Genomic DNA, 25,464 nt, shown 5'->3' with positions numbered 1-25,464 from the left:
CGGGTATAATATACTAGAACTTTACAAAGTAGATATTCTCGAACCGATGGCTAGTTTCGCACTAAGATAAAGAAATACAAATTATTTTGACCTCCTGATTCAACTAGATTGACCACAAGGATTTATTTAAAGTGCATGGAAATAAAAAGTAATAAAAAGTGCAGCTTTTGAATAAATGACCCCCTTGAAAAGAATCAGGTCTGCCATATTGACCTACAAAAATGTTCACCCCAATCTGTATGACTTTCTCTCCAGGCTTATTTCACACAGTACTAATTACAAGCGCAGCATTCAGTCAGGTTCATAGTGATAAGTGCTGGTGGATGATGTACCGCGCTGGGCGAAAGAGGGTCTGAGAGCGAAGGAGCTGAATGAACTGGTGCATAATTGCCCTGGTGCAAAGGCGTGAATGCAATCTGCTTTGCTGTCCCCAAAGTCCCTGTGGTATTTTACTTGGTTTCTTCATCTTCCAACCTTTATAGTCGGAAACCTGGTCATGTGGGGGGTGAAGTGTAGGAACCTGTCTTTGCTGTTAAAACCCCCAGGAAGAGGAAGGCAACAATAACTGGTGCACAGAAGCAGAAGGTTCTGCTCCAGGGTTTATCCCAGAGACCCAGATGTAGGGACCATCGTGATGCATCAACGATAAGTTTCCATTCGCCTCCTATGACCAGGATGCTGAGTAGTTCAACTGAAAAGGAAGATAGAGATACTGCCTACTTCACTTTCCTATGCAGCTGAACAAGCATTGAAGGCTTATTCCCTGGAGGTGGCGTGAGATCAAATTGGATACGGCATCACACCAAGGATCATAAGACACCCTAAGGCTCAATGTCTGGTTAGAGTTATTAATACAAAACAAGGAAAGGCACTACTTCGAATAAGTACAGTGAGAATAAGGAACAACTGTGAATACATTAATGGACACTGGCTGCTCATTAGGGCTGGGCGGAACTCGTGGAGTTTCACTCTGCGGAATTCCGTGGAGTTACATGAAAACTCAGTAGGATTCTGCAGAGTTCCGTGAGCGGGTGGAATTCAGGTACGTGGTGCTGCTCGTGCTGATTTTTAGTGTGGGGAGCTTGTTCCGTGCTCTAAAATCAGTGCGAACAGCACCTTGCAACGCACCAGAGGGAAACGCTTCTTTCTGCTGTTCGAGTAGATTTCCTCCTCGAGCAGCAGCTTTCTCAACGTGAATAGTTGTGACCTGTTGCAACTGCCGGCGTTGAGAAATGTCACCGGGAGGTGTTCTAGCACCTGAAAATCGGGCTGGTGGATGCAAATTCTCGCTCGCCAACTGAACGTTGGTGAGCAGTGCGTGACAAAAAACTCCAGCACACAGTGGTTGGCGGAGGTTTGCCAGAGTTTCACACTACAAGCTTGTAGTGGGCAAAACTCTGCAAACTCTGCCAGCGGAGCAGAATTTTTCACCCACCCCTACTGGTCACATGCCGTAACTGAGCGGCCATAATAGTGCCAAAAGTCCAGCCCTATGTAGAGCAGTGGTGGAGGCAGAGGGTGACTGGAAGGAGGAAGAGGCAATCATAGTAAAGTGATTACATGTGAGTAATCAAAATATTGACAATGATGGCACACGTCTACAACAGTTTTCCAGCTGAGTTCCTCAAGAAACTAAAGACATGGTTCTTCACCTAGACTACAGACGCGGCCAGCACAGTCACCTCCTTATGTATCACCTGGATACCCTCCTGGGTGGGATCTGTGCACTACATATAGTCATAACATAGCGTAATGTAAGGTAACGTAACGTAACATAAGAGAAAAGAACATAACATAACATAAGGATAATACTTTTTCACTAATCATATAGGTTATATATAGTATTTCTTCCCTGACATGGTTTTGGATCACAATGAAACCATCTTTGTTTGATACACACAATCATACTGATCGATGTAACACACACTTGCTTGTATTAGTTCCATCATAATGGTGGATACAAAGCACCCCCAGTAGAGCATGTCTTCTATACATTGAGCCATCTCAGTACTGGACTCACCGGAATCAGCCAGGCTTCTTCGTGTGAGGCTGTTTCTCTGAATTCTTTGCACGTCTGGCCCAATCTCCTCCAGCCGACCTTCCATGGAGAGGTTTCGGTTCTGTTTTTGGTTCTGTGACACCTTCTCCAGGGCACGACTTAAGCGATGCATGTCCAGGTCCCCTTGCGGAGAGGAGAAGCTACGGCCAGACATGGTAGCCTTGACCAGGGCTTTCCTTTTCCTAACAAGCTCCTCCGAACTTAGAACTGCAGAGCTCTGTAGAAGATTCAAAGAGACATTATGACCTGAATTCAGGTGTGGGTCAGTCTTTTAAACTAGCAATAGCTCAGATCTTTAAAATCAGTGGCGGCAAATGCCACTAAAACCATGAGCCTTTAAAATGGTTAGGAGTGGAATATTAGAAATCATGGGAGGCATGTCTTTAAGATTTATAGGACCACAGCACATTCAATGTTATATAGGTATGTATATAATGTTTCAATAGAAGTTTATCCTGACGCTGGCCAGATGTTACCTAAACTCTGCTATTCACCAAGCGCCATTTAAAAAGCAAAGTTTGTTTGCTGACGGCAACAGCTGACCGAGCTGCACCTAAATTCTGATATTTAGACTACGGCAGAGTAAATAGTGAGATTTCTTTGCTGTTTATACAGCAGTTGCATGAACTGTACATAATCACTGCCATTTGACGTGCAGTCAGAAAAAAAGTGTGTCATCTTTGATATTCGCTGATCTGCCAACCAAATACTACATAATCTATGCTATTTAGCCAGCCGCCTTACAATAGTTAATTTTATTTTACTATTTGAATGGCTTCAGGGCCAGGTAGTATACAATGTCAACTAGGTAAATTGCAGAGAAAATTCACTATTTACCCAATGGTCATCTCAATAGTTACCATCTATCTGATTGCTGACCTCACATTTAAATCTAACGTTCAATTATGTCTTAAGTTTACTTATAGGCTTTTGCGCATAAGGAGGGTAATTACCTATGGTGCACTATTCATGGCAGAGGGGACTCCGCTCGAAGAATGATCATATTGCTACCTGTCACTGCGTACACGCCAAGATGGAGAAAGGGTTATACGTGACTGCAATATGTACAGATTCAGATGTATGTGCTGGCAAATCAGTGGTAAAACCAGTGCTTAATTTGTGCTTGTTGTTTCCGGTGCTGAGCACCGGCACTTATTTGTGAGGGCCGGGGCTTATTCTTATGCCTCAAGCATTTCCTCCGAGCAAAAGACACATATGGGAAAGACGGAAGAAGGAAAAACTAAAAAGCGTCATAAAGGGAGAAGGTAGAAAGTTGCAGGATGAGCTGAAGTGGCAGGGAGTGGCTTTATATGGATTGAAGAGGCCCGAGATGGCTTCAGAATTACGCTGCCTCAGTATTCAGTGCTGGCAGATTTAATTACAGCAGGCTCGTGTTTAAGAGAAAGGCTTTGAGCACCGGCACCTCTTTATTTACAAATTAAGCACTGGGTAAAACACTACTATAAACATGAATGCCACATAAAATGACTTCAATAACATGATACAACTAACATCAGACTAACATAGAACATAAGAGTCTTTTTAAAATAAACATAGATGAGACTGTGCGGTACCTTTGAGTAGATATATGGAGACAGTAGGTGGAATGAAGTCTTAGGGCCTGATTTAGATTCTGGTGGACGAGTTACTCCGTTACAATGGTGACGGATATCCCGTCCTGCAAAAGCTAAATCCGATAGAACATAATGGGATTTAGATTTTGGAGATGGGACGGGATTATCCATTGTGACGGAGAATCCCGTCCGCCAATGTCTAAATGAGGCCCTTAGTGACTCTCTGCTGCACTGCTAGAGAGTCTCTGATGCATGATTGAATGTTTCCACATTATCAATGATTATTTAATTATATGAAGGAATCTATGAATGTATATGCTATTTCTTAGGCCTGGGTGGATATTTTGGCATAACTCATTTAATTTCAGGAATTTCGCATTACACTTGTTCAGTGAAATTCCTGAATTTACATCATTATGCCACACTGCTTTTTTACACACCATTTGCTCTAAACATTTATTGCAAACCCACAGGAAAAACAGAGCGAGAATGCTTGTTGCTTGCAATGCTCTTGTTTAAATGCATCCTTGCACTAAAAATTGACACTAGGATGCATTTAGGGCTTAAATATAGAGTGAAATGACAGATGAGCAATTTGCGTTATTATGAGTAATTTCCCATAATTTTGACTGAATTACCTGAAAACAAATTATGTGAATTTCGGACACCCCTAGTAACTCTACAGTGCAAATGTAACCAAAAGACAGTGGATACCTCTAGAGGGTCAAAGAGAAACATAAAGTCAACGAGTGGTAGGGGAGGCAGCTGGTTTGTGGACAGTTAGAGCATCGTGATGGAGTATTTTATCAAGAGTTGAGTCTTCAATACCGGTCCGTCCCGATGCATACAGGGATGTTTCACCAGATCCTGGGTGCATAGAGGGAAAGGCCTCTGTCTTCTTTTTTTCTTTCTTACACTTCTTATCTGCAATCTGATGGTGTCCTGGCCGCTGGTGTGCTGAGAAGCACCAGAGATAGTGAGCTTTTCTTCTAGATAAGCAGGAATGCTGATCATGATGGCTTTGTAAATAATGTAGTTGGTTTTGAAGATGATCTTGGCTTAAACTTTAATCAAATTTATTTTCACACCATTGATTTGTCATTGCATCAAGCCCACTGACCAATACCTGCACCCATGATGATGCTGATGGTGCTCGGAAGGGTTGAGTCTTGGTGGTCTTGGTGCGCAAAGCGTTGTTTCTTTCTTAAAATATATATTTGGCTTGTTAGGAGCCACCCCTCTCCCACACATACACTTTAAAAACTTCCTCTTATTCAGGTGCTATGAGAGAAATCATAACAAATAAATATTTGGAAGAGGAAGAAGTGACCAGGCTTTGAAGTTGTGGTGTTTTGGGAGTTGCGTGACAGGCATTTATTGTAGTTTAAATTGGACATCTCCATCTGTCCAAGAGAATGTGGGTTAGTTGCCACATGAATGCATCGCCTCTGGCTTTGTCCAAAGAGCAAATTATCATGAGCACTGATGCCAGGTGCCTTGAATGGTGAAAAAGTACTCTTTCTCCATCCCATCACATGCGCTGGTCCTGATGCTGATCTGTGCGCAGGTGGTGTAAAGATGCAGAGGGTGCTCTCCCTCCGCCCCATCATACATTCCGGTCCTGATGCTGATTTGTGCACAGGTGGCATGAAGATGCAGAGGGTGCTGACTCTACATACCATCACACATTTTGGTCCAGATGCCGATCTGTGCTCAGGTGGTGTAAAGATGCAGAGGGTGCTCTCTCTCAGCCCCATTACACATTCTGGTCCTGATGCTGATCTGTGCACAGCTGGTGTAACGATGCGAAGTGTGCTCTAGCTCCGCCCCATCATACATTCCGGTCCTGATGCTGATCTGTGCACAGGAGGTGTAAAGATGCAGAGGGTGCTCTCTCCCTGCCCCATCACACATTCCGGTACTGATGCTGATCTGTGCACAGGAGGTGTAAAGATGCAGAGGGTGCTCTCGCTCCTCCCCATCACACCTTCCGGTCCTGATGCTGATCTGTGCACAGGTGGTGTAACGATGCGAAGCGTGCTCTCTCCCTGCCCCATCACACATTCCGGTACTGATGCTGATCTATGCTCAGGTGGAGTAAAGATGCAGAGGATGCTGACTCTACATACCATCACACATTTTGGTCCTGCGATGCCGGTCTGTACACAGTCCATGACACCTAACAGGCAGGGCAGGACTGGCCGTAGCGGGCATTGCGCATTTCCCCGGGAGGGTGGATGGGTGGGGGCCGGTTTTGCAATGGTTCTGCAACATCGGCCCCCAGTAACAAAAGCAGCAATCCAGTAGAATCCACTCACTCTCGTTTCCAGCCTCTGTACGGGGGGGCTGGTCTGACAAAATCGCCAGGGCTACTTTGGGTTCCCAGTCCGGCCCTGCAACAGGGCACAGGGTTATTACTTACAACAGTATTGAAAGTTATGTCATGGAGGTTTTCATCTCCATTCCATAAAGGACGGATCCTGAAGCCCTCTCCAAACCTGCATCTTCCATTCTTAACTACCGCAGGATCAGTTTTAGCGGAAAAGTCAGATGTTGTTCGCTGGGGAGACTTCCCAGCAGCTCAGTAATCCCAGAAAGAGCTGATATTGGCACTGAAGAGTGAGGATTGTGCAGAACCAAGTGACCCCGAGAGTAAACAGACGACCAAACCAGACAGAGGTGGTCGCTGTGCATGAACATTCCAGCATGATCCTCCAGGGAGGGGGCCTGGTTTAGTGGGTAAGTTGTAAATTGTATTGTGTTGTCTTGTAATTGCAGTTATGTAGTGCTTATTACCTCCTGGGAAGGCTTTGAAGCGCTTTGACGCAAAAATTGAGAAACCAAAAAGTAAGAGTTCAAATGAGTGGTTTCCTTATTTGTCAAAAATGTGTGGATGGCACTTAATTTGTGAAAAAACTACAAGTGTGGGTTTCCAAATCCTACTGCCTGTGCTTCTGAATTTCGGGGATGATAGGTCCCAAGGCTGCCTGGACTAGATTTCACCATCTACTGCTTCCTTCTCCATCCTCATTGTCCATCTCTTGATCTCATTCTTGAGGTTCTGTTCCATCCCTGCCATCTCTTTTGTGTCTACTAAACTGTCTTCCTCTTTCTTCCTCGCTTGTCCCTCTTCCCTTCCTCGCTTGTCCCTCTTCCCTTCCTCGCTTGTCCCTCTTCCGCTGTTCTCTCTCTTAAGAGATTTAGGTGAAAGTCTGATGATGAAAAATAAGTCCCAGTCCCGAAACATGTGCTGGTGGCCGCCACCTGCAAGCACCGGCACAAATTAAACACTCATTCCTGTGATTCAGTTCTTTTAAATCCCCAAGTATTTGAGACCAGTCCAAATTCTATCTAAAAGTGCACGTTTACGTTTCAGAAATGAAATCTTGTAAAAAATAGGGCAATAAAGGCTACTTGGTTGAAGGCTTATGACCTCACAGCCTCCAAGCTATCAAAGATTTGTGGATTATTAACATTTGAGCATGGGAAGTTTGTGGGATTACTAGTGGCACCCTGAAAGATCCCCCAAGAAATAATTATTGCACCTGATAAAAGCTGACACTAATGCCTTAAAAATGGGCTATTTCGAGTTCAGCTTGCATACACAGTGGGGTAACGAAACTTGAGCCACCCACCCTGCAAAGCACCTTCAGAGGGCCCTCTTCCCTCGGACCCATTTAGATAACTGTGCTGAGGTACTGTGTACTGAGTGTACTGTGTACTGAGTGTACTGTGCTGAGGGGACCCCTGGAGCTCGCCCCCCCCCACCACACCCTTGAGCTGCCGGGCCTTTGTTACACCACTGTGCACATATGAAATTGGAGGGCTTCATGTAGATTTTGGTATTCACAGCATCAAAATGTGCATGCCCTGCTATTACACGGATGTTAAACCCTTTTAATTCTGGCATGTTTGACCTGCAGAAATGTAATGAGGGATGAGGAGGTTATCGAACCCGGCAATTAACAAGGGTGAGGACTTTATCGCAGCTGGTAATTACCAAGTGTGATACAGATCTCATCACTTCTAATTATGGTCCATGGACAAATGGATGTTCACATATCCAGCCAGGCGATTCACCAAGACAGTTGTAATAAGGACCTGGGTCTGTGGTGTTCCCACAGACCTTGTAATTACTGATGGAGCTGGTACCTTGTTCCAGCCGCATCAGGAATTCCAGGGACTGTGTACGGAGGCCTTACATACTTTAGATATGATTCTATTCCCAAGAACTGCTCTTTAAATTTGTAAAGCTATTTGATTTCATTTTACATCAGTGACCTGTAGTGTGTGCACTATAAACTGAGGTGACCTGAAGCATCTCTACATATTGGTTTGGTCTCTGCTCATCTTGTCAACCTAGGGATGTTAGAGTTCATTGTAGCGCGTTATTAGAGGGCATTGTTAGCACCATGAAACCTTTTGGGGTGCTCGAGCGATTTATAAATCTCCTATAAGATAACAAAACATAACATTTAGGGGAGAGAGGAGGAAGGTTTTCTGGGGCTTCTGGGGATTATTCAAGTCAAAGGACAGATTGTTCGAGAGATGGTAGGTCACAATATTGCAGTTGAACTATCAACCCACAACAACACCCTCAATTCCCTCTACCACAGTATCTTCATAGTATACAGATGTGAAGTTAGAGTAGAGAAGATATACTTATTTATATATGTTTATCCTGATCATCGATATTGTGAATGCAATATTCTTGTAAATTGATGTTTCGACTGCAATAGTGTGACGTTCATCCGTTCCAGAGTTTGGATGCTCATCGCTGGAAGCCCCTGCCTCCCCAGCCCGTATATGATGAGGTAGGTGTGGGAAGATGTTGACTGAAGGAGACTCATAGGGAAGGCAGCAGAGATTTTCCTGTGTAGGTAGATTGGGCCATTGTGGTCAGTCATTTATGGGACCGATAGAGGATTAAGGGACCCACTCCAGTATCATGGGCTCCAGATCAGTTGTTTTAGCAATTCCACTCTTACCTTGTCATTCTTGACATCAATGATAAGCCACGGTAAGGCACTTTGCAAAGAATGGGGTCTGACTTCTGATATTTTGGAGGGTAAGAGCTGAGCAATGTGCATGGCTAGACAGGGCACGATCACAACAGAGGCGATGAATTCTCAGCTGCTTCTGCGTTGTTTCATTAGGAGGCTCGCTTGGACACTAACTGGCTAGTCATGCTTCAGTTATTATCTGGAAAGACCTTCAGGTCGATCCGGATGTCGCCACGCATGTTAGAGAGGTGCAAGCACTCTGGCCAGGGCAACGGAGCATGGTCAATGGCCAGTGTTGTAGCACCAGTGCCAGAGGACCTCTTGCAAATTAGGAAAATGGGTCCTCTACATCATGGATGTGTAGTGAATCACAATAAACACAATCTGCGAGCACTTGTTCACAAAATAAGGTCCAAAAATTCAATCAATGGTCCTTGATATCAGTGTTATCACGCATCCGATCTTTGGCGGTTTGCTGTTGACGTGTTTCGTCACTCGGGTATCTTGCCCCACGACTTCCTCAGGGCTCAAAAAATTCCCACAAGTCACTATATAAAATCCTTAACTTATCCAAAAACTCCAGCCCAACACCTGCTCAAGACTTAATTTCCTTGTGACATTTATGTCCACTTAAATAAAGAAAAGTCATCACAGTGGTTGTTCCCTGCCAGTTTTCAGGTTCAAGATATTCGAGGTCCTAATAGCCAAGTAGGACCGTGAGTTTGCGATATAAAGGTGCACCCAGTGAGTACACCTCGAGTACACCTCTAAACTGAAGGATGTCTCTGCGCATGTTAGAGAGATGCAAGCACTCTGGCCAGGGTAATGGAGCACGATTTATGGCCAGTGGTGTAGCACCAGTGCCAGAAGACCTCTTGCAAATAAGGAAAAATGGGACGTCTACCTCATGGGTGTGCACTGAATCACAGCCATACCCTGTAGGCAGTGGATGTTCCCAGCCTTGGGTCCATGTGCCACTGCCCCTGCTGCAGTCATTAAAATTGCCTCATTTTGTTAGCTCTGTCTTGGAGGCCTTTGGCTGTTTTCTGCCAGTTGTGCCTCTAGGATGTCCTGGCCTTTACAGATGGAAAGGGGAAGCCCCTGCTTTTTACACAGATCTATCAATGCAATGAGTGGAATATGTAGCCTTCAATTACCTCATGACTGCAGATCGCATTGACTCCTTTTCAGTCCCACACTTTCATATTCCATAGGGGGAATTCTGGGATTTGTAGTCTTTGTTTATTGTACTTGAACCCTCTGCACTATCACACCTGAAAAAGTGGTTTATGTAGAAAATACAGGACAGGAAATGTGCTGTCATTGTGGCATGGGGTCAGGGGTCACCGTAAAATATTTTACAAAGTAAAGTATCATGTGTTGATTCTCAACTTTATTTTATGAGAGAATTGTTTAGTGTATCACACGCAGGTCATCACATTTACAGGCGGGAGGGTGGTGCAATGGGCAATATATATCACTACATCTCATGTAGTGTGGTCTACTAACATCATTCAGAAATGTTACTTTACATTGATGACGAATCTTAACATCACCCCAACACCTTTACTTTTTCTGAACATTTACCTCATCACTTACGTCTAACTTTAACAGTACACTTCTCCCCAACAAATATTGAGCCTCATTTACAAGAATCTGACGCACGGGCTCTGATGCGTCAGATTTTTTGCGCTGCCCCACGACCCCCCAAACAACACCATGGATGCCCTTTATTTACAATGCAGAGCTCCATGGCGCCCGTATTCACAGATGCCTCAGTAATTATGACGCATCTGTGGAGCTAAACTCACGCATTGCTGGACTAGCTTAAAAAAATTACGCTACTCCAGCAATGCCAGGAAGCTCCCATTGAGAAAAGCCCTGTTTCAGTTTTACTCCTGCTCTGAGCAAGTGGTAAAATTCTGATGCAGTGAAGTCACAGAATGACAAAGTGAAATCTTGCAAATTTCACGGTGTCAGTTCTGCGTGGCTTTTTCCGTGGGAACACCTACCTTGCATATATTATACCTTGTGCAGGTATAATGTGACACAAGGCTTTACAAACTGACGCATTGGGCCCAATGCATCAGTTTGTAAACGCGGAGCAGTGTAGAGCACTTATTGCGCCACTGTATAAAAAAATGGATGCAACGGTGGTGCAAAGCCCTTGTAAATGAGGACCATTTTTTTTTTATTGAGTACCTATTCACAGCGGTAAGCTCTTCTGTAAACATAGGTTTCTGACTTGGTTTACCTTCCTTATGTCCGCTAGGAATTCACAAAGATATTTTTGGCAGGATAAGCCCTTTTATGGGTGTTGGATTGAGGGGGTCCATGGGGGGATGGGTGCGACTTTCCATGTGGATTCCGTGAGGACACAGTAAATAAAAAAAAAACAGTAAACTACACTCAGAAGTAGTTTTAAAATTCGAGACGTTTTATTATTATTTTTATGTGACTATTATTTTTTTTTACATGATATGCCGCTTTCATCATGCTATTGACTACTGTAACGTCAAGCCATGGTATATGTTTTATTTCATTTAAAACATTTCAAATGCATTTTCTGGTCATTAACTCAAGCCCTTTTTGTTAAGAATAGAATTTTTGTTTTTAGAAAGTAATTTAATATCAATTTTTTTCAGATCAATGCAAATCAATGCACTTCGATTCAATGAATGGATTCTTACCATAACCTCAATGATAATCCCAGCCTAAACCAGTATTAAATCTGGAGTTATTTACTTTACCTTACGTTAATTCAAATGTACTTCCACACAATATGGCATCATTTACTCAGCCCTAATGATTATACTTCATTTAACAGTTATCACTAGTTGTAATTATTAAAATTGCAAAGAAATCAACTAACAATACTTTAGTTTGATTCTTTTAAAGTAGCGGTGGCAAATCATCCGTCTAGCTGACTTTAAATTAACATTGCAAAGGAACGAGCTCTAGTTTATATGTCAAACTGCAAGCCAGGCCCATCAGATTGGGCAGTGCTGGTTCACATTGTATGTATGTTAAGTCTCCTTAACTCTCTTTGATGTACTTTGCAAGTCCCAAAGACATGAGATTTAAAAATCAGAAATGACACAAAGAACCCTCAGCCAAATGTGCCGTGGGCCTGTACTTGGAGGTTTTGGGGGCTGAGTTTGCCTCTTTCCTGAAGCAGGTTGCAGAGCAGCTGCCATTACTGCAGATCCCTCGAGCCAGACACAGTCCTGTCCGTAGGAGGCTGCAGTCCCTTAGGCTGTTACTAGAAGTCCCTCGAGTCAGACACAGAGCTGCCCGTAGGAGGCTGCAGTCCCTTAGGCTGTTACTAGAAGTCCCTCGAGCCAGACACAGAGCTGCCCGTAGGAGGCTGCAGTCCCTTAGGCTGTTACTAGAAGTCCCTCGAGCCAGACACAGAGCTGCCCGTAGGAGGCTGCAGTCCCTTAGGCTGTTACTAGAAGTCCCTCGAGCCAGACACAGTCCTGCCCGTAGGAGGCTGCAGTCCCTTAGGCTGTTACTAGAAGTCCCTCGAGTCAGACACAGAGCTGCCCGTAGGAGGCTGCAGTCCCTTAGGCTGTTACTAGAAGTCCCTCGAGCCAGACACAGAGCTGCCCGTAGGAGGCTGCAGTCCCTTAGGCTGTTACTAGAAGTCCCTCGAGCCAGACACAGAGCTGCCCGTAGGAGGCTGCAGTCCCTTAGGCTGTTACTAGAAGTCCCTCGAGCCAGACACAGAGCTGCCCGTAGGAGGCTGCAGTCCCTTAGGCTGTTACTAGAAGTCCCTCGAGCCAGACACAGTCCTGCCCGTAGGAGGCTGCAGTCCCTTAGGCTGTTACTAGAGATCCCTCGAGTCAGACACAGAGCTGCCCGTAGGAGGCTGCAGTCCCTTAGGCTGTTACTAGAAGTCCCTCGAGTCAGACACAGAGCTGCCCGTAGGAGGCTGCAGTCCCTTAGGCTGTTACTAGAAGTCCCTCGAGCCAGACACAGAGCTGCCCGTAGGAGGCTGCAGTCCCTTAGGCTGTTACTAGAAGTCCCTCGAGTCAGACACAGAGCTGCCCGTAGGAGGCTGCAGTCCCTTAGGCTGTTACTAGAAGTCCCTCGAGCCAGACACAGAGCTGCCCGTAGGAGGCTGCAGTCCCTTAGGCTGTTACTAGAAGTCCCTCGAGTCAGACACAGAGCTGCCCGTAGGAGGCTGCAGTCCCTTAGGCTGTTACTAGAAGTCCCTCGAGCCAGACACAGAGCTGCCCGTAGGAGGCTGCAGTCCCTTAGGCTGTTACTAGAAGTCCCTCGAGCCAGACACAGAGCTGCCCGTAGGAGGCTGCAGTCCCTTAGGCTGTTACTAGAAGTCCCTCGAGCCAGACACAGTCCTGCCCGTAGGAGGCTGCAGTCCCTTAGGCTGTTACTAGAGATCCCTCGAGCCAGACACAGAGCTGCCCGTAGGAGGCTGCAGTCCCTTAGGCTGTTACTAGAGGTCCCTCGAGCCAGACACAGAGCTGCCCGTAGGAGGCTGCAGTCCCTTAGGCTGTTACTAGAAGTCCCTCGAGTCAGACACAGAGCTGCCCGTAGGAGGCTGCAGTCCCTTAGGCTGTTACTAGAAGTCCCTCGAGCCAGACACAGAGCTGCCCGTAGGAGGCTGCAGTCCCTTAGGCTGTTACTAGAAGTCCCTCGAGCCAGACACAGAGCTGCCCGTAGGAGGCTGCAGTCCCTTAGGCTGTTACTAGAAGTCCCTCGAGCCAGACACAGAGCTGCCCGTAGGAGGCTGCAGTCCCTTAGGCTGTTACTAGAAGTCCCTCGAGTCAGACACAGAGCTGCCCGTAGGAGGCTGCAGTCCCTTAGGCTGTTACTAGAAGTCCCTCGAGCCAGACACAGAGCTGCCCGTAGGAGGCTGCAGTCCCTTAGGCTGTTACTAGAAGTCCCTCGAGTCAGACACAGAGCTGCCCGTAGGAGGCTGCAGTCCCTTAGGCTGTTACTAGAAGTCCCTCGAGCCAGACACAGAGCTGCCCGTAGGAGGCTGCAGTCCCTTAGGCTGTTACTAGAAGTCCCTCGAGCCAGACACAGAGCTGCCCGTAGGAGGCTGCAGTCCCTTAGGCTGTTACTGGAAGTCCCTCGAGCCAGACACAGAGCTGCCCGTAGGAGGCTGCAGTCCCTTAGGCTGTTACTGGAAGTCCCTCGAGCCAGACACAGAGCTGCCCGTAGGAGGCTGCAGTCCCTTAGGCTGTTACTGGAAGTCCCTCGAGCCAGACACAGAGCTGCCCGTAGGAGGCTGCAGTCCCTTAGGCTGTTACTGGAAGTCCCTCGAGCCAGACACAGTCCTGCCCGTAGGAGGCTGCAGTCCCTTAGGCTGTTACTGGAAGTCCCTCGAGCCAGACACAGTCCTGCCCGTAGGAGGCTGCAGTCCCTTAGGCTGTTACTGGAAGTCCCTCGAGCCAGACACAGTCCTGCCCGTAGGAGGCTGCAGTCCCTTAGGCTGTTACTGGAAGTCCCTCGAGCCAGACACAGAGCTGCCCGTAGGAGGCTGCAGTCCCTTAGGCTGTTACTAGAAGTCCCTCGAGCCAGACACAGAGCTGCCCGTAGGAGGCTGCAGTCCCTTAGGCTGTTACTAGAAGTCCCTCGAGCCAGACACAGAGCTGCCCGTAGGAGGCTGCAGTCCCTTAGGCTGTTACTAGAAGTCCCTCGAGCCAGACACAGAGCTGCCCGTAGGAGGCTGCAGTCCCTTAGGCTGTTACTAGAAGTCCCTCGAGCCAGACACAGAGCTGCCCGTAGGAGGCTGCAGTCCCTTAGGCTGTTACTAGAAGTCCCTCGAGCCAGACACAGTCCTGCCCGTAGGAGGCTGCAGTCCCTTAGGCTGTTACTAGAAGTCCCTCGAGCCAGACACAGAGCTGCCCGTAGGAGGCTGCAGTCCCTTAGGCTGTTACTAGAAGTCCCTCGAGCCAGACACAAGTCCTTCCTGCAGCGAGGGTAGTACCTTCAGCTGTTAGTAGAAGTAATTGAAACCAAACACAAGTCCTTTCCGTAGCAAGCAGCAGTGCCTTAAGCCATTGCTAGCGATCCCTAATGCGATAAAGACGCCCTTGCTGTAAGTAGACTGTAGGACCTTGGTCCATTACTAAAGCCCACAAAGTTGTCTACTAATGGCCTTCTACCACAGGTTACCACAGGTGTATCACAGCAGTTGCCTTTGAATGCCTTCTTTTGTCGAAAGTGGAAGGAATCAATTGCAAAACATTGGCTTTGCTTTTGAGAAAAATGAATCTAGGAAGAATGGGAAGCTGCCAGGCAATGTGATCTCACCTGAGGTTTTTAGTCACCTTGCATGCACACAACTCCAGACCTTTTTTTGAACTTTTTTAGATGCCACAGACTTGGCCCAATGGCATTAAACCCCTTTACATGCTTACTAGATCACATTATTCAAGTCTGGGTTCAATTTCTGTGTGTGTTTTTAGGCACGGAGATAAAGGGGGTCATTATGACCCCGGCGGTCAGTGATAATGTGGCGGTAGTACCGCCAACAGGTTGGCAGTACATACCGCCACATTATGACATTGGCTGGTTGGCTGAAGCCAACCTGCCAATATACCACTCCGACCGCCATGGCGGTAGCAGCCTCCGGGCCGGAGATAACAATCTCAAGCCTGGCGGCCGCTTATGTACCACCGGCAGCATTTTGACCCTCCCTACCGCCATGGTTTTCGTGGCATTCGTAATGCCACAAAAACCATGGCAGTAGGCCCCACCAGTGACAGGGAATTCCTTCCATGTCATTGGTACGAGGCCAACCCACCCCCATACACTCCCCAGATGCCCAATACCCCCCATCAATTCTCCCCCCTTCAAATCCCTCTCATTCACGCACACTGGCAGACATGCACCACGCTTATACACACTCACTCACACAGGCAAACACACATGCATCCATTCATTCTCTCACACATCCGTACACACATTCACATTCACACTGACACGCATACTCGCATTAACATTTCCATTCATACACGCATTCTCACACATGCATACACAAACGCAAAACACTACACACACATTCGCATTCAAGCACACACTCACACATTCATGCACACAACACCCCCACCCGCTTCCCTGTCGTAAACCCAACTTACCTGCATCCAGGGGGTCTTCCAGCAGGGAACAGGACGGGGCGCTGCTACCGCCGGTAGCACCCACCAGCAAAACACCGCCAGGCTGTATTATTTGTCATAATACATCTGGCGGCGGTCTACTGGCGTGGCGCTGCTGGTGTAGCAGCACCACCTTAACACTATCCGCCAGTATGGCCACAGACGGATTTCCACCCTTCTTTTGGCGGAAATGCGGCTGTGGTCATAATTTGCGGACGGATGTTAGCCGCGGCGACGGTCTTTTGGCGGCCGTCGTCGTGGTGGTAGGCGGCCCTTACTGACAATGTCTTAATGAGGGCCTAAGTGATTTGCTCAGAATCACAGTCACAGGATGTTGAGCCAATGCCACAACTTCAACCTGGGTCCCACGTTCTAAAGTGGCAGCTCTGGCCATTAGGCCATCATCTCCTCTCTGGTTCTTTGCATCTAACTAACAGACATTTGCTTTTGTATTTCACTGCTATTAACTAGGGACCATGTGGCCTAAATTCAACATAGAACTAAGGGGCATATTTGCAAGACCCTAGCGCCACCTTGCGCTGCCATAGCGCCATTTTGATTTTGCACTAAGGCGACGCTAAGGTGGCTTTTCCCCCATGCTGTATTTGGAAAGTGGCGCACTGCTTGCATTGCACCACTTTGCAACCCCTTGCACCACATTATGTCTGCATCAGGCATAATGTACGGAAGGGGGGCATTCCCACGTAGGGAGGCCTGGAAAAATGACGCAGTGAAATTTACAACATTTTACTGCACCGTTTTTTCCATAATTTTAATGCCTGCTCAGAGCAGGCGTTAAAATGATTCGCCCATTTTAATCAATGGGCCTCCCTGTGCTTTGCTGCACTAGCATCAAACTTTTGACGCTGGTGGAGCAAAGCGGCACAACAGAGTAAAACATTTTGACACTATTGTCCTAACGATCGCCATGGTGAACCGTATTGTAAATGTGGCACAACCATGGTTTCATTAGGTGGGGCAAGTGTGACACAATCAAGTGATGCATCGGGATCTATGCACCACTTTCTTGTAAATGTGCCCTAAAGTTCCTCCACATTGTAGTCTCATTGAGAGGAGGTGGAACCGCTGGGTTTCCTCCAGATGGAGCTTCAGCTTACTTCACTGGTAGAAACCCTAGAGGAGTGGTCTGTCCGCTGTCCACCATGGGGCCGTCAGGCCAAAGTGGTTGCCATCTTATTTCAGAGAGGTTGATGACCATGTGTAAGTGGAATAACATCACATTTGAGATCTAATGTCACAGAGCCTGGTGGTAGAGCCAGCAGACAGTGTGAACATCAGATCAAAGAAAGAAAAGTGCTATTTAAACAAAGAAAGAAAGTACTTGTGGCAGTGACTCCAGCCCACCTACATTTGGCAGACACTGAGTCACCAGCCTTGAGCATTACCTTGTTACTTGTAGCTTCGTTCCGCGACAGAGGAGAAGACTTTGACAGAGACTCCCACAGAGAAACACTCTTCTGCCCCTGTTGCGACACAACTTCCGGTAGCTGTGCGAGAGGGCTGTTCTCTGAGGCCACCTCTCGCGAACTGGCCGATTCGCTGCTGGTGGAGCCGTGGATCAGGCTGTGGCTTCGCTCACTGCTCAGGAAGTCATGGGCTAGGCCGTGGCTGCGCTCGGTACTCACCGAGCAGTGGGTGAGCATGTACTGCTCTTGAATGTATGAAGCCTGGTAAATGCGTCGTCTGATGTCACTGCTGGGCAGGGCAGGGCTCCCTGTTAGAGAGAGAGAGAGAGAGAGAGAGAAAGAAAGATGTTTGTTAGGAAATGCACAATGCTTGTTGTGGTCAACAGTCACCCAACAAGGAAGGTTCATGAGTCACAGCCAATTAACTGATGGCCATCCACTGGTGTTGTATTTATAATTCACCGGTATGTGCTGGTGGTGCGCTGGTGATTGAATGGAAATATGTTTATTCATCAACATTACTATGGAGTTTCATAAAGCACCAAACGTAAACTTGAACTCTATTCCTAGTGATAATTAGTACACAGATTGTCTGCAGAGTGGAAAGTGGTCAGGTAGAAAGCAGCCCTTTGTAAGGGTGTCCCTTTCCTCAGTGCAAGCTGGTCTAAAAATGTCAGAAAATGTAGATATCAGTGTACCAGTCTTGTTAGATATGACAAAGGCATAATTTGATCAGAAAGAAGTAACACTAAAAGTTCAAATAAACGTGGATAGCTCATTTGTTGACAAAGACTCTGTCCGGTCCAAATGATCTTTCTAAATTTTAGGACTGTCGCCAAAGCTCTGTTCTTGGCAAAAGTGTTGGGGAAAGGATTGGTGGCTTTGTAATGGGCTTTGTTTGAGAAGATTTACCTGTTCTAAGGGATGTGGAATCTGGGGTCTGTCCAGGTAGAGTCACCAAAGCATCTCTTGCCACCCGTAGAGAATGCAGTTAATGGAGGCGGGAAGGGGGAGCATCCCTTTGGGGAACACCTGACCTATCAGCTACTGGCCCTGTGGCACATCTCCGACACCCTCACTAGCCCATATGTGGCAGGAAGAAGAGGACACAGTCAATGCTTCTGCAGGAAAGGGTGGCACACAAAACAGGAGATCGAGTGGGTTGATGCAGTGACGGGAGTCTCAGTGTGGTAAGGTAGGTGGGATGGATGTTGTCTCAAAAAATTGTTCCCTTAGGTGGCTCCTGCAATGACAAAAGAAACTTCTTTCCATGGAAAATCCACACCACACCACTGGGGATCTTTGCCAGACTGTCCACCGCAGATGTGGCTGACATGGGACCTTTGTTATCTCAGAAGCTTGGCGACCAGTCCGATAAACTCTGAACGACCTTCTAAGACCTTAAGACCTCCTAATGTAATATATTAACACTGCCTCTTCTGTCTTGTGTGATCTTCAGCATGCTGCGTCCATTGTTGTTTCCGGTCATCTCAATCCTCAAACATGTCTATCCCAATCTCCCCTGTACTTCCCTTTCTCACCCATCCCCTTCATCACTTTCCCACGTCCTCTTTTCCTCAGACTTCACCATCACAACAGACATTTGCACTCTGCTCCGTAACCATAGCAACCACACACCCCTGTGCTCTCCTCTTCACCCACACTCTGAGTGTTTCACCCTTCAGTGCATTGGTTCCAGTCACTTGATGTGTGTGCTTTGCCTTGCTGCATCTCATATGTCTGTGAGGCTTAAAGTTTGGGCCATGCGGAAATCAATGTTTAAGGACAGTATCTTTGGTGGGGAAGATTTTGTGGTATATTTAGCAGAAATAATATTACACTAAATTAAATTATTTAAACTATTTTCAGGTGCCACTCAAGGTGGGCTTTCACAATCAAGAAGTTCGTGTGGAATTGTCCCTCGTTGAACTGTGGGACAAAAATACATGACTTCTGAAACCAGGGGCCCTGTTGTAACCAACGGGACAGTACACCAAATGCCTTACATAAACTTGAAAAATCTGAAAATAGACGGATATGTCTCTCCTAAGTTCAGTGGGCGTACTCAAGGGTCTTCAGGTGAGGCATGTCTCCGAGCCCCCCAGTTCTGGATGAATTAGTTCTAGCCATGTGGGCTGTGAGTTCCTAGTGGATGTTCAAGGCTGTGAGTTCCTAGTGGATGTTCACACTGCTTCCAGGGGTTGTGCCCTTGTCACTTCTTGGTGTACCATACACAGTATCTGCTCTGGGTATTTAACAGCATCTCCAGCACTTGGGTTTTGATCCATTCTGTGCATACACTGTATAACACATTTCTCGTTGGACTCCACCCAGGCACATCCCATGCCCTCTATACCCACCCCACTTTTAGGAAATTGAACACTCTAAAATAGTAAACTTGTGTAAATTATTATTTTGTCCACAGAACCCTATGCATAGGTGCAGCACAATTTGCTGAAGTGGGTTTGGGGCAAGTCTTTGAACCCTACACGCTTCACCAAAGACCTCACATAAAGGCCAAACTACTCTCAACACTCTATCAACCATGACTGCGAAAGAGGCACCCGGTGCAAACTAAAGCGCTTTGTGGCCTTGTCGGAGCTATGAAGACCTGTGTAAAGGTTACAATAGAATGCAATTAAGAGGAGCTATATGTCACAGTGGATCTTTGGGGCTTCACACTCTCAGTCTCTGCAGAAGTGTCATTAGTGTGTTGGGTTTTGCTATTCAGAACCATTTATTAAATTGAATCATTGAGTTAATACTCTTCTGAACTGTGTCTTGCCTGCAAGTAAGTACAATTCTTGACAGGGAGCCAAACTAAAAGGCTTCATCACTCTATTCCCTGTTGATCACCTACCTAACCATTCTCCATGGTGAACCTGTGCTGCGCCACTTTACAACGTTTAGCGAGAACATGCACTCACAAGAGAGAATTCAAACAATTCAAGCAGCACACACAAGTGAAGGCATAGTTTACCTGCCTAGCTACCTTTTTACTCTTGCATTGTGGTGTCTACATCTCCCAGCCTGGTTGTGTTTCCAGGTCCCTCTTGGCCTCCTGAATCTTGCTGTGACTGTTATTGCTTGTCCTGTCTCCAGTGGCTTGCTGTGCCACATCTCTTGGACTGTTCTGTAGCCTTCTTTATCACCTTCACAGTACAGTGCCTTGTGGGAACCCTGTGCCTTGCTGTGAACCCTGTGCCTTGCTGTGTCCCCTGCGCCTTGCTGTGAACCCTGTGCCTTCCTGTGTCTCCTGTGCCTTCCTGTGTCTCCTGTGCCTTTCTGTGAAACCAGTGCCGTGCTGTGTCCCCTGTGCCTTGCTGTGTCTCCTGTGCCTTCCTGTGTCGCCTGTGCCTTTCTGTGAAACCAGTGCCTTGCTGTGTCCCCTGTGCCTTGCTGTGTCCCCTGCGCCTTGCTGTGAACCCTGTGCCTTCCTGTGTCTCCTGTGCCTTCCTGTGTCTCCTGTGCCTTTCTGTGAAACCAGTGCCGTGCTGTGTCCCCTGTGCCTTGCTGTGTCTCCTGTGCCTTCCTGTGTCGCCTGTGCCTTTCTGTGAAACCAGTGCCTTGCTGTGTCCCCTGTGCCTTGCTGTGTCCCCTGCGCCTTGCTGTGAACCCTGTGCCTTCCTGTGTCTCCTGTGCCTTCCTGTGTCTCCTGTGCCTTTCTGTGAAACCAGTGCCGTGCTGTGTCCCCTGTGCCTTGCTGTGTCCCCTGTGCTTTGCTGTGTCTCCTTTGACCTACTCCGCCTGCTACGCTCTCTTTGTTCCCTTGCATCCCACTGTATTTCCCTTGCATGGCTTGTCTTCTGCACCGCATAGTTTATAGTTCCTTCCATTATGCATGGCTATATTTCCTCTCTCTTGTTGCAAATCATCACCCTTGCCTACTGTGCCCGGTTGTGGCTCTAGTGCACTGCTGTGCCCCTGGGACCTTCCTCTGCCTCCAGTGTCCTGCTGGGTGCCTAGCGCCTGGCTGTTAATGTCTCCAGCCCCTTGATTTGCTTTCAATCCTCACTGATTCAATACCTACATGTTTCTCCTGTGCCTTCCTTTTCTGCTGTGGTGTCCATTCCATGCTCTTTACTGTGTCTTTTCTGCTTTTCTGAGATGCAATGCGTCGTGGTGCCCACTGTGCATGTAATGCCTTTCCGGGTCTCCCTTCCGCACGGTGTCTCCTGTGCATTGCTGCGTCCACCATCCCTTGTGTCTACAATCCCTACCGCCTTCTCTAATAACTCCATGTCTCCTTTCTGTGACTCCTTTCTGCCCAGTGTCCTCTGTGTCGTTCTGCATGTTTCTGTTCCTAGCTACATCCCCAGTGCATCGCTTGTACCTACTGTGGCTTCCTCTGGTTCCCATGACTTTCTGTGTCTTACTTTTACATGTTACAAAAACCGGATGCTGTGCCTTCTGCTGTATCTCCTGGGTGTTGCTACGTCTTTTCTGCCTAGCTCTGTCTTACTATATTTTTAATTTGTTACTGGATCTCCACTGATTTTCTGAGTTTCAAGTGCACTGTTGTGTCTCAAGTCTCCCCACAAACTCATGGACGTGGCTGATTTTCTACTTTTTTTTCAGATCTCTTCTTCTTTTCTGCCTGGCTCTGATGCACCTGCCATTGGCCAAGACCTTCTACTTGACTCTGATCCAGGAATACATGATGCACAATGTACCATTTCTGTTTTTCTGTCTCTGTACTTGTTTAACTGCTCAGTACACGTTAAGACATTTTTAGTATATCATTTGGTGCTATCATTACCCTGATCTTGCCAATTCCAGGCATTCCTCTATCAGCCATTCTTTACCCAAATGTCCCTTTTTTTCCTTCTTATTTTTTTAGCACCGAGCCCTTGCTTCTCACAACATCAATGATTCTTTCACTGAAGGCTTCGGGGTTAAAAGCTGAGGTCAGTGTAATTTATTGATCGACCGTGTGGACTGATCAATTAATTGAGTCATTGACAGCCTGAAAGAGTGGGTGATTGATTGAGCACTTATAGTGGTCACTCTGCAAATGGAATTGCCTTCTTGATAAATGATCTTCATGGGCTCCTGGGCTGCAAATCTATGTCTTGTGTCTCTTAGAGACAAAACTTAGGGATGCTGAAAAGCAGGTCCAAAGGATGTTACAAGTTCTTCTGGTTAATGTCAATGGATTTCAGAGCACAAGTAGCAAGGTGCAACAGTTACGGGCACTGTCCATGTCTTACCCATGTCCTTAGCATGAGGAACACTGGATAACATGTGCACCTGGAGTCACAAAGAGAAGATGTAGTGTAACAGGCCAACATTGTGGTAGACCTAAGAACTAGCGAACGCTGCAGAAGACTGGGTAGCAGTGTCCTCCGGACTCCATGGTGTCTGGAAGTGTAGCGCCTAGAGTCTACGTGCTACAATAGTGCATGGGGGCTGTATCTTGGCAGCCGAAGCTGGTAAAACCTTCTGGCCCATATTTATACTTTTTGACGCACAACTGCGCCAACGCAGATGTGCGTCAAAAATTTTACCGCCGGCTAACGCCATTCCAAAGCGCCATGCGGGCGCCTTATTTATTGAATGACGTTAGCCGGCGCTGCGGACTGGTGTGCGTCAAAAAAAATGACTCACACCAGGCAGCGCCGGCGTAGGGGAAAATGGAGGTTGGGCGTCAAAAAATGGGGCAAGTCAGGTCTGAGGCAAAATTCAGGCCTCAACCCGATTTGCGCCATTTTTTTTTACGCCCAACCACCATTGACATGACTCCTGTCTTAGCAAAGACAGGAGTCATGCCCCCTTGCCCAATGGCCATGCCCAGGGGACTTATGTCCCCTGGGCATGGTCATTGGGCATAGTGGCATGTAGGGGGGCCCAAATCAGGCCCCCCTATGCGACAAAAAAAAAACGAAAAAAAATACTTACCCCAACTTACCTCAACTTCCCTGGGATGGGTCCCTCCATCCTTGGGTGTCCTCCTGGGGTGGGCAAGAGTGGCAGGGGGTGTCCCTGGGGGCATGGGAGGGCACCTCTGGGCTCCTTCTGAGCCCACAGGTCCCTTAACGCCTGCCCTGACCCAGGCGTTAAAAAACGGCGCCCATCAGGCTGGGCGCCGTTTTTTAAGGCCTGCCCCCTCCTGTGCGTCAAAATGACGTCAGAGTATAAATATGGGGCACAGGCCTTAAAGTCATTTTTTGGAAGGGAACGCCTACCTTGCATATAATTAACGCAAGGCTGGTTCCCCCTTCCAAAAAATGACGCACATGGTGGAACTATGACACCCGCGGGGGCGGACGTCAAAGTATAAATATGGGGCAGGGTTTGCACCGATTGTGCGTCAAAAATTTTGACGCACATTCGGCCCAAACAGAGTATAAATATGCCCCTCTGTTTTTTAGTGCATTGTTGACTTAAGTAATTTGCCTATGAACGAGTGTTTACGTAGTATAAATTCTACATTTAACTAAATATTGATACTTGTATAAATATACCTCTGACTTGAAATTGCGTGTTCTGAGTTTAATTCATGCCATACAGCATCACAAGTTCTAAATGCTCTTTCATCTCCTAATGAAACCCTTGACTGCTCCTCTGCCTACCCTGGAGGAGTGAAATGTCTAATCTGGCGTACTGAAGTACCGGAGGACACTGGCCAACAGTACCAAATAGCAGTTTACGGCGAGCACAACGCAGCTTAAAAATAACTGATTGCCAAGAGATCCAGAGAAAACATCTCACATCTTTACTCGGATTCTACCCCATTTCCGATGAGATTGTGAATCTATTTTCATTAAGATTTCTGCAATTTCCACCACTGACCACTGGTGTTAATTTATTAATATTTGTTTAGTATTGTTTACCATCATTTGCCTGGGTTATGTATTTTTCTCTTAAGCACAATGGATAGAACCTTTGTCCACAGTAAATAACAACGAGCCGGTGTTACTTAAATGGGACATGTGTCTTTGAATGGATGGAATAAAGCAGTGGTTCCCAACCTGTGGTCCGGGGACCCCTGGGTGTCCACGAAGCCTTTTCAGGGGGTCCGCGAGAGCTTAGAAAATTAAAAAATATTAACAAATATTGACAAATTAGGTCCCCAGCTTGCAGTAATAACTCAGACGGGTGTCCCCGGATTCCAATGATGATTCAGTGGGTTCCAGTAATGTTAAAGTGGGGGTCCAGAGAAATCAAAAGGTTGGGAACCACTGGATTAAGGTGCTGTGGAGGCTCAGGTGAAGTGTGGTAAGCCTCTCCCAATCTCCCCATTAGCTCTTCTCATCCCTGCAACCATAACCCTTTTTTCTATTCCTTGGATGCTCCATTCCTGCACTGCACTTATACTTCCGCTCTGTGGTCTCTGGCCTCGCCCTACCCCGCCCTCTCTCCCGGCTCTACTAGTATAGCGTCTTGCTCTACCTTTCCCTATTCATACTCCTCCCTACAGACCCCTCACCTTACAATGCCCACATCCCTCATACATATGCACTCCATTCCTGCCTATGTACTTCCTATCTGTACTCCCCCTTACATTCTGTTTCTCTACCTCCTGATCTATGACGGGATGATGCCCTTGTCGACTGCTTTCAGTCCTCTCCAAACATGGATGGTCTTTATCGTGCCAATCTTCTCTTTTCCATCCAAGACAGACCCTGTACATGCATGTCCAATCCATCCACATCTAGTAGCCTGCTCTCTGGGCGTGCCACCTTCTTGCATTGTTTTTATTTCCATATTTCATTTTCTTGCAATCCCAGCCCTCTCTCTTTCTCCCTTCCCTCCCTGCTGTCCAGGTTTGTCTTTAACCAGCCCCCAGCATGTGTTTCCAATCCCTAGGGTTCCCAACACCTTTCATCGCTCTACCCACCAGCTCTTCTCTCTCCTCTGGTCCTCTCCATCCCAGTACACTCACCCTTGTCAAAGTCTTCGCTGCCTGCAGCGGAGAACTCCAAGGAGATCTCTCTAGAAATGTCCTGGAGAGCCTTCTCAATGTCTTGGCTGTCTCCAGTGGGATCCATCGAGGAAACATCTGGAGCTCCAGAGGTGAAAGTATCTTCCTGAGACTGGAACACCGAGCTGATGGAGCCACGAGAGACTGTCTTACAACCTTTCTCCCGCCCCTGAAAAACAAGTTAGCACCCAGAGCTTAGAGAGTGAGACAACAACACCTGATAGACAAAAGTAGACAAAGAGAGGCCATTTTTTCAGCAATACTCCTGCATGTAGCATGCCATGCCAAGCACAGTCTGGTACTAGTGATGGTTTCAGAAAACTGGCCTATTGTAATGAGTCGGGCCG

General features: G+C 47.1%; 1 protein-coding gene across 4 annotated transcripts in view; it reads right to left on the bottom strand.

Moving 5' to 3' along the window:
* The window catches only part of VWA5B2 (von Willebrand factor A domain containing 5B2), a 244,142-nt gene that overhangs the window by 32,407 nt on the left and 186,271 nt on the right, over positions 1 to 25,464 (bottom strand). For all 4 annotated transcript variants that reach the window (XM_069212954.1, XM_069212955.1, XM_069212957.1 and 1 more), the window contains exons 13-15: positions 25,079 to 25,286; positions 17,173 to 17,501; positions 2,021 to 2,276 (exon numbers count right to left, since the gene is read on the bottom strand). In XM_069212954.1, coding sequence (XP_069069055.1) covers positions 2,021 to 2,276; positions 17,173 to 17,501; positions 25,079 to 25,286 — 793 coding nt within the window. The remainder of the gene's footprint in view (positions 1 to 2,020; positions 2,277 to 17,172; positions 17,502 to 25,078; positions 25,287 to 25,464) is intronic.

Source organism: Pleurodeles waltl, chromosome 11, assembly GCF_031143425.1.
Source record: "Pleurodeles waltl isolate 20211129_DDA chromosome 11, aPleWal1.hap1.20221129, whole genome shotgun sequence".
Lineage (NCBI taxonomy): Eukaryota > Metazoa > Chordata > Amphibia > Caudata > Salamandridae > Pleurodeles > Pleurodeles waltl.
The sequence above is the reverse complement of the archived record's forward strand: the minus strand, read 5'-3'. Positions and strand labels throughout refer to the sequence as shown.